Here is a 15,283-nt window from a genome sequence, read left to right as displayed (position 1 = left end):
AGGCCAGTTGGGGGACAACTAACAGCACTCCTCTGGATCCTCTCAGTAATTAAGATGGGATATAAGAGTGCAGTCAGTCCTGGGCCCAAGAACCCTGAAAATGACCTAGTAGCATATGTACAGCCAGTGCAGATATTTCAGGAGAGGTGTCAAATGCTGTTTGCCATCAACTCCAATCAGCAATCTAACTGCTGTATTTTGCACCAGCTGGTCTTTCCAGACTAGGCCCAAGGGAAACTCCTCATAGATCACATTGTGGTAATCTAGTACCAAGGTTACCAATGTTTGGGACCACATTGGCCAAGTGATCTCAATCCAGGTGCAGCCATAGCTGGTGTACCACTTTAAGCTGGTAAAAGGCACTCCTAGTCACAGAGATCACTTGGACCAAAGCTATGTCCCTGCTCCTTTAGAGGGAGTGGAAACCTGTCCAGAACAGGGAGATTCCTATCTTCCAGACAGTGATCAACAAAGAAGGCCCTCTTGATGTGCCTGTCTTCTAGGTCAGTGTAGGTGACTATAAGGGAGAGAGCTTTCTGCGTGGTGACTCTGGAACTCCTTGCCCATTGTTGTCCATAAAGGTGACCTAGAAATATTTTAAAATAAATAAATAACAATGGACAAGCCTACATATTTTAAGGACCTCTGAAAGGAATACGTTTTCTTCCCTGTGTGCTCTGCTCAGAATGGGGGGTCCTTGCCTGACCCCCAATCTCTTGAGTGAGAAGCAGGTTGATCAGTTTCTCAATTGTGGCAAAAGCTGCAGCCCATTTACTATGTTCTGTAAAGCACAACATGGAGTGGAGCCAGCTCCAGGTTACATGCCTCTAACTGCTATCCATGTAACCCTTTAAGGCTTCTGTTCTTTAGTTTCTTCAGAGTGCTGATAAAATCTTAGAAACTGTCTTCTCTCTCTCTCTCTCTCTCTCTCTCTCTCCCTCCCTCTCTCTCTCTCTCACACACACACACTCATTTCAAATTTATGTAAATTCCCATTTTGTATACTTTTTGTCAGTTCTGATGCTGTTACAGTAAATATATGCCATTATAGGGTGATGGGTTACATTATACTTAGAAATTTGCTGAAATTTAATAACACTAATAAAACAATTGCTTTATTTCAGATGGGAAGCAAATGCTAGTATATAGAGGCAACGGCCAAGTGCCAAATTCTTTCAATTGCCGCAGCGGCTGGCAGCTATTTGTGGTTTATCCAAGTGTACTTTTGTGGCTTTGCTTTCGATTTTATGGTAAACTGGTTGTGAACAGGTAATTCAAGGAAGTTATATTTAAACATCATAATTGAATCTGCCCTATGTAATTTGGCTGTTCTCAGGGAGCACAATACCCCTCAATTTGCTATGTCAAAGTTGCAGTTCAGAAAAATAAGTGTCAAGCCCTCTGTTGAAGAGCACCCTATGCATGTAAACCACAAAGGGGATTTTCTTGTCACTCCTACAGGGGCTGTGGGTGCCGAGGTCCTGATGCACATACATGCTCCTCCACCCACAAGCCCACTTTAGTTTCAACTGAGGTTTCAACTGCAGGCACATAAAACCCATTGTACAAGAAGAACAGCCCTCCACTGAAATGAAGGAGGAAAACCATTTATGCAGGACAGCCTATGTCAGTGGTTTTCATCCAGTGTGCCATAGCACCCTGGGGTGCCTTGAATGATGGTCAGGGGTGCCATGGGCAACACTGGCCTCTAGCCTCTTTCCTTCCCTCCCTCCTCTGATGCCCTTTTGCGTCTCTGCCTCCCAGAGGCTTGCACAGCTGTTTGTTGCAGCAGCCCTGGCTATAAGCTCCACGTGTGAATGGTGCCTCTGGGGCTGGCCAGGGGGTGCTGGTTGCCAGGAGCAGAGGTGGCCTCAGAGTAAGCAAGCAAGTGGGTGAGGGAGCCCAGACAGTCAGTCCGCCAGCCCTTGCTGTTGGGAATGGACAGACAAGTGGGAGGCTGGGCAGGCTGGCACTGGGCTGGCCTTTCTTGTGCTTGCTGTGTGTGAGGCCTGCCTGAGAGCTGCCTTTCTGCCATGCAGGCCTGCCAGCTCCTGCTGCTGCCACTGCTGCCTCCCAAGGTAAGGTGCTAGCCTCAGGTTCACCTTTGGCCAGTCTCTGTTGGGCCACTAAGGCTAGGGGCATCCTCTTCTCAGGCCCAAAGGGCAGTGTGAGGAGGCACCTCTCTTTGGGGCAGAAGCGGCAGCTCAGAGACCAGGGGCAGTAGCAGCAGCAGCCCAGAGGACTTCCAAGGAGAGGGGAAAGGAGAGGAGGCTGAGGGAACACCCCACAAGGGAGGGTGTTCAAAAAAGGGGTGAGAGGCTACTAGCTCTGCAGGCAAGGGGTGAAGTAACTGGGATCCTGAGCCCCACAGGGGTGCCACAAAAAGAATGTAGTTGGTCAAGGGAGCAGTGGACTCAGAAAGGTTGAAAACTCCTGGCCTATGTAACCCTGTCAAGTGCTATCTGTTACAAAGGCAATCATTTCTATATATATTTTTATGCCATGAAGCTCATTTCAGTCACATTAAAACAAATTCGATAACAGATAATCCTATACCAATCCTTAAAAATAAAAATAACAGAGTTATGAGTGAACCCATGCATTAGGTGGCTTAGTCCTGATTCCCCTTATCCAGCTTAGATAATGAAGCGGCTATGACTTGTATGAAGGGGCTCCCGTGCAGATATCTGACTTGTCTGATTTTGCCAAAAGAGAATGAAAGAAAGAGATCGTGCTAACCAGTCGTCTGCATGAATGGGTGTTCCCAGAAAATGCCAACTTCATTCCAGGCATAATTGACACGGTAGAAGGGAGGGGCCCGTACCCATATCTACACATTCTGAATGGACCACATTACATGGGTAGAAGGACAAAAATTGTGAATGGCAAAAGACAGTTCCAGAGTTGAAGTGGCTTAGTAGCACACTTTTGCCTAATGTCTGAAGCAAAAGAATTTACATGTTTATGAAAACTGTTTTTTTCATGTGATTTAAAAAAAAATGGCCAGAGAAATCATTATTAGTTTTTTTATAGTTTTTTTTACAGTTTTCTTTTAAAGACAGCAACCAAAAAACAAAATTTTGAGACCTGGAACAGTCAGAGATTGTTTGATGTTTAAATGCAAGAAGGTTAAAAGAACTGTTAGCAACATTTAAAGAAAATGTTGCGTTTCCCACCATGCTAATTTTTTTTAAAAACGGAAACACTATGACTGGCATTGTAAATTAGCACTGCTTTTTCAATACCGCTAGCACATACTGCAACAATTAACACTGCATTGTTGATACTCCAGCATTCAAGAAGACAGCAAAGAGAAGCAGTTGAACCATCTCTTTGGAGTCCATGACAAATTATCTGTGGCTACTAATATTTGCACCAGAGTGCATTATCTGTTCCCTATAGCAACAACTGACCGTCTGTTTCTTTTGAAAGCTGAGGCAAGAAATCAGAATCCATAAAGCACTGATATGGTTCCTCTAATTGTTAATGCTTTTCCATGCAATTATGTCCTTTTCCGGAATAATAAAAAAAATTCCCCAGCAGAGGTCAGGATCTTTGTCACTGACTTATTTTACAGATCCTTTTAACATCTGTCCCGCAGACTGCCGACTTCATTAGCAGATAAGAGACCTTAGTGTGCTCAGAGCCTGCTAAGTTCTTGTTCATCTTTACAGCTGTGGATTAACTCAGGCTTTCCAGAAGAGGACAACCAGATGGGATAATAGATGTTATTGGGTTGTGACAACAAAAGAAGCCAGAAATGAAGAAATAAATGTCCAAGTTCCAAGACAATTCAGGAGAGTTGTTTGGAGCTTTTTTTCTGAACAGTTACAATTGCCAGTCTGTTCTTAAGAAATAAGAAAAGCGGCATTGCACTAAAAAAAGGAAAGTCTATTCATATCTGTGTGGGAACCTAATCAGGCTCTTGTTTCCAGTGACGATGGCTCCCCAGTTGCACCAGGTCTGCGACAAGAATACTCCTTTTGTGTGCCGATTAATGTGGAAGCGATAAAATTTCCTATAAGAGACATATGTGTTTACATCTTGAGATGTGTTGTTTGACAAAAAGCTTTGTTCTCTGCATATTTTCCTTGCAGAGTTTCATGCTGAGTTGTTTTGCTGGAAAGCTTTGATTAGCAAGAATTAGTTTGCCAAAGTAAAATAGGCACTTGTTTCATGAGTCTTCTTGCTGAGCTGTAAATTATAGTCAAATGTAGGAGTGATGGAAAGAAGCATTGATTTGTAGTGCTCTGACCAACTATAGACATAAAAATGTAAGGACATAACTCATTAAAGAACTACAGAGATATAAATATTCCATGGTCCGGTTCAAGTTCAGTTCTTTTACCAACTCTTATTTTTACATCAAGTGGCTGTAGATTAACATGTTAACAATGGAAGCAACAGCATTTAACATATTTAGTCATGCTTTCTTCCATTTAACTATTGGTTAATTATTAGTAAAATGAGAAATAACTGAGAGACCTACTGAATGTGCTTGTTCTAACTTGTCAGACAGCTAATGGTAGCAAAACTGTCAGACAAGTAATTACCCTTTGGTAATAAGGATTGTTACCTTAATAATTACTGTTACCATTAATATTATTTAATGTTAATAAGGATTATACACTATTTGTATTGCATATTGACTTGAATAAGATACAGATTTAATAGCCCCCACTCTATAAATGTGAGGGCCACCTCATTTCCTTTCTATATTACTGGCAAAAGAATTAAGACTGCAATACGGTGCACACTTACTTGGCAGTAAAAACCCCACTAACACTTAGTTTTCAAGTGGTTGGCATAGAATTGTGACATAAATCTACCTTCCATACAATAAATATACTAGTTAAAAATGGGTTTTTAAAAATGCTATAATGGCAAAATGTTTATAGAGGGCAAAGTTGAGAGCAGGTAGATAGGGCTGTGAAACATGGAAATCAACACTCTTGAGTGCAAGGGGTTTATGAGGGTTGCGGGGGTGGGTTGAGTCTGGGAAAAACTCCACTGGGAATGTACAGGGGGAAGAAACCGATTCCAGTAGTGGGTGCCACATCCTTTGCATGGAGAGAAAAAATTAACTGTGAAAACCTGTCCATTAAAATGTTAACATGTTTAGCAAATATTACTTGCTATTGTCTAGAAATATTTTAACTAATAGCCTCCCATCCACCCTGTATATAGGCTGCCTTATTCAGATTCAGTTTCATTCCATGACACTCATTAATATTTGAGCTAAGTTAAAGTTGAATACTATAAACGATCAGGATATTAAGTCTTTTAGATTAATTGAGTAGGGCATGTGTTAATGAGCTGGGGGTTTGGCCAATAACATTTCTATTCTTTAAAAGGTATATTAACTTTTCAATTTATTAAGATAATATTTATATTTAACCAAGAAAATCCTTCTGAGACCTAAAAAGTTGGTTGTGGTTTTGTTGCAATATGGTTTTCAATATAGAAACACTGGCATTTATAATATACACATTTGTAACAGGTAACATCTGTGCAAATGAGCTGTTAAATGAAAGAAAATGTGTACTTAAAACCCCCTAACCTAAAACTTGCTACATTATATTCGCACCCCACTTCATATGATATTCATTTTGAAACAGTGAATGTGTAATTTAATTCAATTATGAACTTTAAAAAGTGTGTGTTGTGCTTTAATACACGTACACAATTGTGAATGCAATTTATCCAGTTTTTCCTCAAAAGATCCAGATGCCGAGCCTTGGAAGATATTTTTTCTAGCAAGAGCATCTGGTCCCTTGGCAGATTCCATAGGCAGTGGCATAGCAGCTTTGGAGTTGCCTCTGGGTTTATCACATGGTTAGGTTGCTGATGGCTCACTTGGCATTCCTTCTACTGTATTTCCTTTTAAGTCACCTAAGCTTTTGTGAACTCTGCTTTCTACCCTGTTAATTCTCAGAGAGTTCAGTAGTATAGAGACCAGTATGATGCAGTTATGCATCTGATAAAGCTAGGCTCAAAAGAGCTGCTCAGGCTCACATGGGAAGAGCCCTTGAATAGCTGACCAACAGTCTATATCACTGTAGAAATATATATAACAAATAAAAAAATTGTCCAGTAGCACTTTAGAAGTGTGAAAGTTCATACCAAGAACAAACTTAGTTGGTCTCTAAGTTGCTACTGGACAATATACCGTATTTTTCGCACCATTGGACGCAGTTTTTTACTCTTAAAAAGTAAGGGGAAATGTCTGTGCGTCCTATGGAGCGAATGTGTGGTCCCTTGAGCCAAATTGCCGGAGTGCGGCACACTCTTGGACTGGTCTTTGGTAGTGGTGGTGGAGCCGCTCTCCCCTGCCGGCAGCCTCGGCTTCCCTCTGCATCCCCAGGAAGCTTTGGAGGAACGGGAGGGCTGTGCGCCCATGCCCCGCGCTTCTGGGCTGCTAAATGGGGGAGGTGGGGAGAGCCTCGCTCGTCTGCCGGCAGCCTTGGCTTCCCTCTGCATCCCCGGGAAGCTTTGGAGGAACGGGAGGGCTGTGCGCCCATCCCCCGCACTCCTGGGCTGCTGAATGGGGGAGGTGGGGAGAGCCTCGCTAGTCTGCCGGCAGCCTTGGCTTCCCTCTGCATCCCCGGGAAGCTGTGGAGGAACGGGAGGGCTGTGCGCCCATCCCCCGCACTCCTGGGCTGCTGAATGGGGGTGGGGGGTGCTGCTCTGCCAACAGCCTGCCCTTCCCCTCAAGGTTTGGAGCAGTGGGCAGGCTGTGCGCCCATGCCCCACACTCCTGGGCTGCTGAATGGGGGTGGGGGGTGCTGCTCTGCCAACAGCCTGCCCTTCCCCTCAAGGTTTGGAGCAGTGGGCAGGCTGTTCACTGAGAGAGGGGAGGAAGAGGACGGAGAGGAGGGGGACCAAGAAGCTTGGGGAAGGGAGATGAGGTACCATAGGTTGCCGTGAGTGGAGAGTCATGGTAGAGGGCAAAGGAGAGGGAGCAGTGAAGGGGAGAAATTGTAGACATCACCTGAGGAGTTTGGGTGAAAGGGATGGAGAGGAGGAGGCTGGAAAAGGGGACTGTTCTGCTTGGGGGGGGGAGAAAAAAGTGGGGAAAAGGAAAGCCTCCCAAGCCTGCCGCTGAGAAGCTCTGCTTGGCTGTTTCTTGACTGTAATTCAAGTAAAGGGAATGTTTGTGAGCAGTTGGCAGGCTGTTCGCTGAGAGAGGTGAGGAAGAGGATTGAGAGGAAAAAATGTGGCATTAGCAATGCTTTGGATGGATACGAAGATGGTATTTACATGAAGATAGCGAAGAAAGTGATGTCAGTGACTGTGAGCAACTGAGCTTCATAAATTCTGACTTTAGCAGTGATGAGTTCTTGGGGTTCACAGAAGACTAGAAGGTACTCAAACCTTAAAGTCTCTCTTCATTTGTTAATGACAGTGGTGATGGTTCTTAATGCCATTGTTGACTGCTATTCACTTTACATGGCTGTAATGTGATTCTGATATACCGGTTGTTTATTAAATACAGTAGTTTATACAACATTTGATTCAGAATATTTTTTCCTTGTTTTCCTCCTCTAAAAACTAGATGCGCCCTATGGTCGGGTGCGTCCAATGGAGCGAAAAATACGGTGTGTGTGTGTGTATATATATATATATGTGTGTGTGTATATATACGAAAGCATATATATATATATATATATATATTCCTACTGCGTCAGACCAACACGGCTACCTACCTGATTCTATATCACAGACTGCTTTTGATCCACCCATTGGTTTTAAAAGCAGTTTAGCATGGATTGCTGCAGTTCAGAAAAAGCAAGCCCAAATCATTCATTTTATGAAAGTAGTTCAATGACTGTTTTAATCCTGGCCTTACAATACTCTTTTGATATTTCCAGTATCATCAACGGTAGTAATATGTCCAGCGAAATTCTGGTGAAGAACATATGAAGCATAGAAAGAACCTTGCCTCCTACCCAAATACTGACTTAACTGTAGAAAATGAAAGCCAATGCAAAGGCTTTGCAAAGGCTACTCTGATATGTCTTTTCTCAGACATAGCAGCAGAGGACATGAGGGAGAAACAAGTACAAGTCTCATGCATAGCAATTCATATGTCAAAACAAGTACATTATTCCTGAAGATTAAATGGAGCCACTGCAAAGGTTAGATAATTGGTATAAGGTTCCAACAGGCAAGTGATCAATATGTCCACCATCAACCTCTAGGCAATGATTATTAGTGAAGATCATAAAAGGAAAGGAAGGAGTGGCTGGGGAGGCCCAGCCAGATGGTCAGGGTATAAATAATAAATTATTATTATTATTATTATTATTATTATTATTATTATTATTATTGCCATAATTGGGTTGTTAGCCAAAATGAGAATAGCCTATGTTGCATTCAAGCAGGGAGGGGTCCACCCATGAGGCAAGGTGAGGTGACCACCTTGGATGGCAGAATCCACAGGGGCAGCAAATCTGGCCTCCAAGGAATGCATTGCCCACTGTTGCTGCTGTGGTGGCTGCAATGGTGAATCTCTTTTGCTGTTTTTTTGAGCTACAATCTGGTTGCATATTGATGAATTGATGTCAACCATATTGATCAGAACCTCACAGTTTCTCATTTTATTTTTCTGCCACTTCTTCCTCTGAGTTCTGTATCTCAGATTCTCCCCTTGCGCCCCCACCCCATCTTCCCCCTTGTACCTGACCACTGGAACTTTGACCTGGCTTTCCTTCATTACTAGCATCAACATTAAATTCAAATTTCCCATCCTCAGCTATAGTGATGGAACTCAGTCCCATCCTTTCCTTTCTCTCTTACTTTTTTAGCTTTAACCTTATTTTTTTTCTGCATACCAGTACCCTATGTCTGCCGGCTTAATGTAGCAGATCCAAGTTTGGTTTAGGATGCTGTCTGCCACTTCATTCTACGTGCAGCTGATTTGGCTTCAGTTTCTGGAACTACAAAGGAAGCAGAGTGATGTTTTCATTTTGAACTAGTCTTAAAACATTATTGCTTCAACCGTGTCACTATCCTTTTGTGAGCCAACGTAAAAATGTGGCAGTAACATTTAGAGCTACAGTGGTACCTCAGGTTAAGTACTTAATTCATTCCGGGGGTCTGTACTTAACCTGAAACTGTTCTTAACCTGAAGTACCACTTTAGCTAATGGGGCCTGCTGCTGCTGCCGCGCCGCCGGACACGATTTCTGTTCTCATCCTGAAGCAAAGTTCTTAACCTGAGGTAATATTTCTGGGTTAGCAGAGTCTGTAACCTGAAGCGAGTATAACCTGAAGCGTATGTAACCTGAGGTACCACTGTATTTTATATTTATAACTAGACTGAAAAGAGCTGTTGTGATGCATGGATTTCTGTGGTGACTGAATAATGCATCTTAAAATTCATGATTTTGGACTCTGTTAATATTTATTTATTTATTTAGTCACTAGTCAAGAGCTACAAAGCTAGCACTTCAAATATTCCTGTTAAAGTATCCACTTTCCAAAGTTTGGGATAAACAAGTTTTTAAAATTATTGTTTCCCATTCGAATTTGTTTCCTGCTCATCATTGGCAATAGCGTGGGGGGTGGCAGGGGCCCTGCTGCCCCAGGCACACAATGGGGAGGGGCACGTGAACCAAGGAACCCCCGTAGAGATCCCCATTGTGTGACTGGGTGTGGAGGTATAAGAGCAGCACCCTCCATGCCCTGTCCCTGCACAACACGCCAGCGCCCGCCTGTTGGCGCAAGGGCGGGGTGAACAGAGCGTGAAGAGCACCTGCGCCTCACCCCCAATGAGCGGGCACTCTTGTACTGGGCGGGGGTCGGCAAAGTGCAGAGGGTGTTCTTCCCCCTCCAGTCTCCCAGCCCTTGCTCCCTGATGAGCAGCCAGGCCACAGCCGGCAGCTCCATTCCCAAGCCAAGCCTGCCCCGGGGGCGGGGCAGAGAAAGGAGAGTCAGCAGCAGCACTGCCACCCCTCTCCTCATCTGGGTGACACCGTGTCAGGATGCTGCCAAGGCAGTATTTTCGCGCCCAGCCAGGAGCAGTGGTCTCTCTCCATGCCCCGCACGGCTGGAGCATATGCCGCCCTGATGTTGCCCATGGCTTCAATGGTTTTCTAAATTTCTTACGGGTTTTTAAATGAGCAGTTAAAGTAATATTCTCAGAACTGGATTCAATAATCTGGGACCAGTACTTCAGCAGTGGTATAGTGGAGGTGAAGCACAGGGAAGTACTGTTGTAGGACATTTTTCTGGCAGGAACAATGATATCACCTGGTGGAGCAAGTTGCGTTCAGGGTGGGATGCGAGTACCCCACTTTATTTGCATAATAATAACCCTGTGAGATATGCTAGTCTATGGCCAAGTGAACTCACCAGAGACCTTTGTGGCTGATTAGGGATGCGAACCAAGACTTCAGCTAACGTCCAGTGTGCTCATCTGTGCACCACTGTTTGCTAGTATCCTATTCTATGACTGTCAGCTGATCCTAATAAATTTTTATTATGTATTATTAAATGTGTATACCACCCTTCAGCTGAAGATCACAGGGCTGTTCACAGTACATATATTGTGTATGCTCCTGTTTGAGAGGGAGTGTCCGTATGCGGGGAAAATTATAATAAATCAAAAATTTTGAATTCTCCTTTAAAGTGTGGTTATGAAGGTTGTCATGGTAAACTCCTGAACTTCAATATGTACCACTATATCACAGTTCCAGGCTCTGAAACTAGGTTTAGTGGCAGTGGCCAACATGATCACATTCTTTAATAACTGCAGCAGCATATATACATTGAGTCATCTTTATACAATAGCAGGATATCCCTTTTGGTAAGGTTATGAAATGTCAGAGAAATTATGGGATGCTTTAGCACTTCAGTGTTTGCCTGATGTTGATTAAAGGAAAACTGGGTCACATGGAATGTAAGCTGCTTCTAAGTGGGGACTCCACACAGTACTATTCTAGACTTGTACCCATTGGAGTTTCTATGCTCAGGATGCTTGATGTACTTTCTTACTTTGTGGATGTATTACCTCTGAAAAGTAATGCCTTTGGACTAAGAATGTCCCAGTTGCCTTGCTGACATCCTTGAATGAATTTGCCTGGAGCTTGAATAGGGATAATTGAATACTCGGTAGTGTACATTCTCTTCTCTGTCTATCCTAACTGTGTCTCTGGACTTGAAAATGCCACGTCTTCCAAATGGGCTATCTGTTGCAGAGTACAAGTTGAAGAAACTGGACCCACCATTGAGGGGGGGATTCTGGTCTGTTTCCTGGGACATGGTATGAAGTCTCAAGTTGAAATGGGACAGATTGGTGGACAAATACAGCAATGTGAACTATGTGAAGAAAGTTGGGGTATAAATGTTCAGATAGACCTTGCTAACTAACAAACAAAACCCTAGATTCCTTTTCTTCCCCAGTTGTTTTGTTCTGTTGTCATCACTCTGCTTTAATAATCAAATCAAATTTGCACAGGAAATGCATATATCATATACAAAAACTTTTGCAACAGTTCCCAACTGCTAGTGCACAATTAAATAGCCCACTAAAAGGAATGATCCTAAGAATGAGCATGTTAGTTTATGTACCATAGCCAAGGGGGTGTTGATAAGATACAGGCTCCAGCAGCAGAACAAGTAATTACTCAGTACATAAAGAAGAGTTGTGAAATCAAGAGTTCAAACAGAGGAGCAAAAACCACAGCATTCATCCTAAATATTTAATTTCAGCAAAATCTTAAAGCATGTGTCCTGTTTGTTTAGGGATTGCGTGACCTAGCAGTGGAGTGGAATAGGTTGGTCTTGCCCTTCAGGTGATATATGGAAGTCTTACCTATGGATGTGAATGGGCTTTCCCCCCAGTCCAGTGGGTCGAGTACTATAGACTTAGCGAAACAAACAGAAAACTATTATTTTTTCTGTTAAAAAACTAAAGTATTGACTCTGCATGCATTTGTCTAGCCACTGAGTCATAGAGCATGTGCAGTATTGTGTAACTTTCATTTCTTTGGAGGCTTGTTATATTAGAAAAAGTGCTCCAAAGAAAGCAACAATTATGACATAAGCACATCTGGCTCTTGCAAATTATTCTTTATTAAGCTTTCATTTAATTACATGTGCTGAAAGGTCTGCTTTTGATTACTGTAATTTTTTTTATTTGTCCATCTGAATGATAGTCATGTTGGAAATTACATACAAACCACCTGGTTTTTCCCCACTAATAAGGCAAATTTTATACAGATTTACTTGTTAAAGAGGGAATAGGATCTTCCCTGTTTATAGTGGTAGAACTATTGCTACTGCTAATTCAAGGTGAGGTTTTAAGGTTGGTTGCTAGAGAGAACTTGAACTTACCTAAGCTTTGTTCAGAAAATACCATATAATGTTTTAGGAAGAGTTATACTCATATTCCCACCTTTACAAGTAGGAATTTACGCTTCTATTCAAATTAGCACTAAAATATATTTGATATGTATATTGTACTTACAGGTAAATATAAAATCTGTTGACTGCCTCATATCAGTGAAAAACAGCAGGGTGTTAAACAAAAGAAATATGTGCAGATTACTATAATATTGCATGATAGTTACTTGCACTCCAATTTTAAATATATTTGATGGGGTTTGGAGATGTGCTTTATATTCAAGACAGGTAACCACTTTCTCCATTAAGCTGCCATTTAGGCCTTAACCCAGAAGTCTTGCCTCTTGAATGACACTGTCCAGTGCCTGCCAGGAAGATGGGAGATTCTCTGTTACCACACCCCTAGGGCCTCATAATATTTCAGCTATCATTTATAAAGTGCTGAAGCAAATAATCCTAAGGAGAAGAGTTATTCTTGTTTTGCAGCAACTCTATGCCGCTCAGTTGGCCAGCATGCAGGTTTCGCCTGGAGCAAAGATGCCCTCCACCCCTCAGCCGCCAAACACAACAGGGGCACTTTCACCTACTGGGATGAAAAATGAAAAGAGAGGGACCAGCCCTATAACTCAAGTTAAGGTATTTCTTTAAGTTTCCTTTTGTGAATACTCCCACTGATACAATGCAATATAAGAATTTCAAACAAGCAAATCCGGTGGTATTTCAGCTCTCCGGGGTCAGACCTTATGACCCTGTGAACTGTGCCTGCCACATATAACAATCATGCTGCTATTTACTTGTTTACAAGGTATATGGCGAGTCTGGAGACCCCAGTCTTGCCAAGGGCCTTTGGTTGTGACTCTTTTCCAGTTCACTGTTCTTTTGCGTGTCAATATTCACCAGCCCTTCGTATGACTGGAGATACTGTTGTTTCAGGATAAGTTATAACCTAGTTTTTAAATATATTTTACACTGCTTTCAACTATTAAAATTTATCACTCGCCAGTTCCAGAGTTTCTTATTTTATATTTATATTGGTGTTCTCAAGTAAGCATGCATGAGACGAGAGAGTGAAAATTCACCTTTCTCATTCCTAAGCATGAGCAACATGAAAAATCCCTGTGATTGAGGAGGTGTAGGAGCCAGGGGTGTATCTGCTCTGTTAAGTCCTATGTTTGACATAACTTGGGCAGGGCATCTGGAACATGTGATGTGTAATATGATAGTGATTGCGTAAATCTTACTAGTATTGCATGAAAAGACTGGCAGTCATGCCAAATGGTTTAACAAGAACTAGCCTTAACTATGTAAAATGGCAAGCAAAACCACTCCCCTTCTTATTTTACAAATTGGATCATTTCATTTAAAGAAGCCCCAGATAAAAATAAAAATTAAAGGAGGATGGCTGGAGGGGGGAAAAGACCATCACTGCCAATTGATTGGGAGAGAAAAAAAGCCATGACTGCAGATTGATTGGACCCTTGTTGATAGCACACTGTTGCTGGTATTTGGCGTGCTTCTATTTGGTTTTGATGTATTGTCAAAAGCTCATGCATACTTAATTGTCACTTGCTTAGAGAACTAGGAAGCTGCAGTGTGATACTTGGCAGCAGCATGCAATGACTAAACTGCCTCCTTTCCAGCTTTCTGTAGGCAGCTGGAAATTATTTGTTTGTTTGCTTTAGGCCTATTTCCCACATCAGCCATCCTTCCTTAAGAAATATAGCAAAAAGATTTTTAACAAAGTGAAACAGAGATAATAATATGCTTATACAATTAAAAGTATAAAATATCATTGGCTGAAAGTGCAGTATGCACCCTTTAACCTTAGACACTAATAACCAGCCTTAATTCAGAAATGGAATTCCCCATTGTTTGTGTTGCATGTTTCCCAGCATAAAAGAAAACAAGGCAGCCGCTCTGTGCTGCATGGATCCTCTGTGCGTGAGTGGCACTGAGAATGCTGGTTCACAGCAGATGAGTTGTCTGAATGATCTGCAGGTTCCGTTCATTCCTTCATTTCTATGATTTGAAACTGCTATTTCGAACATGTTGGGATTGTATGAATAGAGCCACCCTTACCATTGAGCAGAGTGAGGCAGTAGGTGCTAGACATGGTGATGGCAACCTCCTGGCTGTTCCTACCCTCCTGAGCTGGCTCTCCTGAAGCAGCAATGCTTGCTTGCTCTTGACCACTGCAGTCTGTCTGTCTTGCCTCACCTCATTTTCTTTTTCCAATGTGTCAGAGGTGGCACTCATCCTTTGCTTTGCTGATTTGACACATGCTGTTGCCACTATAATTGCATTGCTATAGTTGTTTGAATGGGCAACAAGCAAGCAGCAGGCAGACAGTGAGCAAACAGTGTCAAGGTTGCAAGCCAGAGCTGAGTGTGCCAGGACATTATTCCACCCCTAGCGGATTCAGCTGCCAGTCCAGTTAGCTAGCTTCTGTTGATAGAATGGAGGTGGGATCTTATCCTTTGTTCGAAAAAGCAAAGTATGTTGGACTGCAGAAGGTCCCAGGCTCTATCCCTGGCGAGGCTGGGAATGACCCCACCTGAAACCCTGGACAGCTACAGCCAATACTGAACTAGATGGGCCAATGGCCTGACTCAGCATAAGGCAGCATCCTGTGTTCCTATCACTGTAAATTTTTAACAGAAACGCATGCAAATTCCACAGGACCAGATAGCAGATAGCACATCTTCCAGTTCTTCAAGGGGAGATGAGATCACTTTCACACGGTTCTTGAACACAGTTGCAGGGAGCCCACAATCCTGGGTGGATGTGATAGTGCATCAGCAGGACAGTAGCCAGGGTCCTGGGAAATGGTGGACACCTGTTTCACATCACATTATCAATTCCACATTCAGCATGGGAAGCTGAGATTTAAATTCCACCATCACCTCCTTATGCATGTGGACAAGGATGAGATCCAT

General features: G+C 42.7%; 1 protein-coding gene across 14 annotated transcripts in view; it reads left to right on the top strand.

Annotated features, from left to right (window-relative positions):
• Positions 1-15,283, top strand: part of SOX6 (SRY-box transcription factor 6) — a 460,580-nt gene that overhangs the window by 381,836 nt on the left and 63,461 nt on the right. For all 14 annotated transcript variants that reach the window (XM_082193371.1, XM_082193374.1, XM_082193373.1 and 11 more), the window contains one exon: positions 12,834-12,983. In XM_082193371.1, coding sequence (XP_082049497.1) covers positions 12,834-12,983 — 150 coding nt within the window. The remainder of the gene's footprint in view (positions 1-12,833; positions 12,984-15,283) is intronic.

Source organism: Podarcis vaucheri, assembly GCF_965113315.1.
Source record: "Podarcis vaucheri genome assembly, chromosome: 1".
Taxonomy (NCBI): domain Eukaryota; kingdom Metazoa; phylum Chordata; class Lepidosauria; order Squamata; family Lacertidae; genus Podarcis; species Podarcis vaucheri.
The sequence above is the reverse complement of the archived record's forward strand: the minus strand, read 5'-3'. Positions and strand labels throughout refer to the sequence as shown.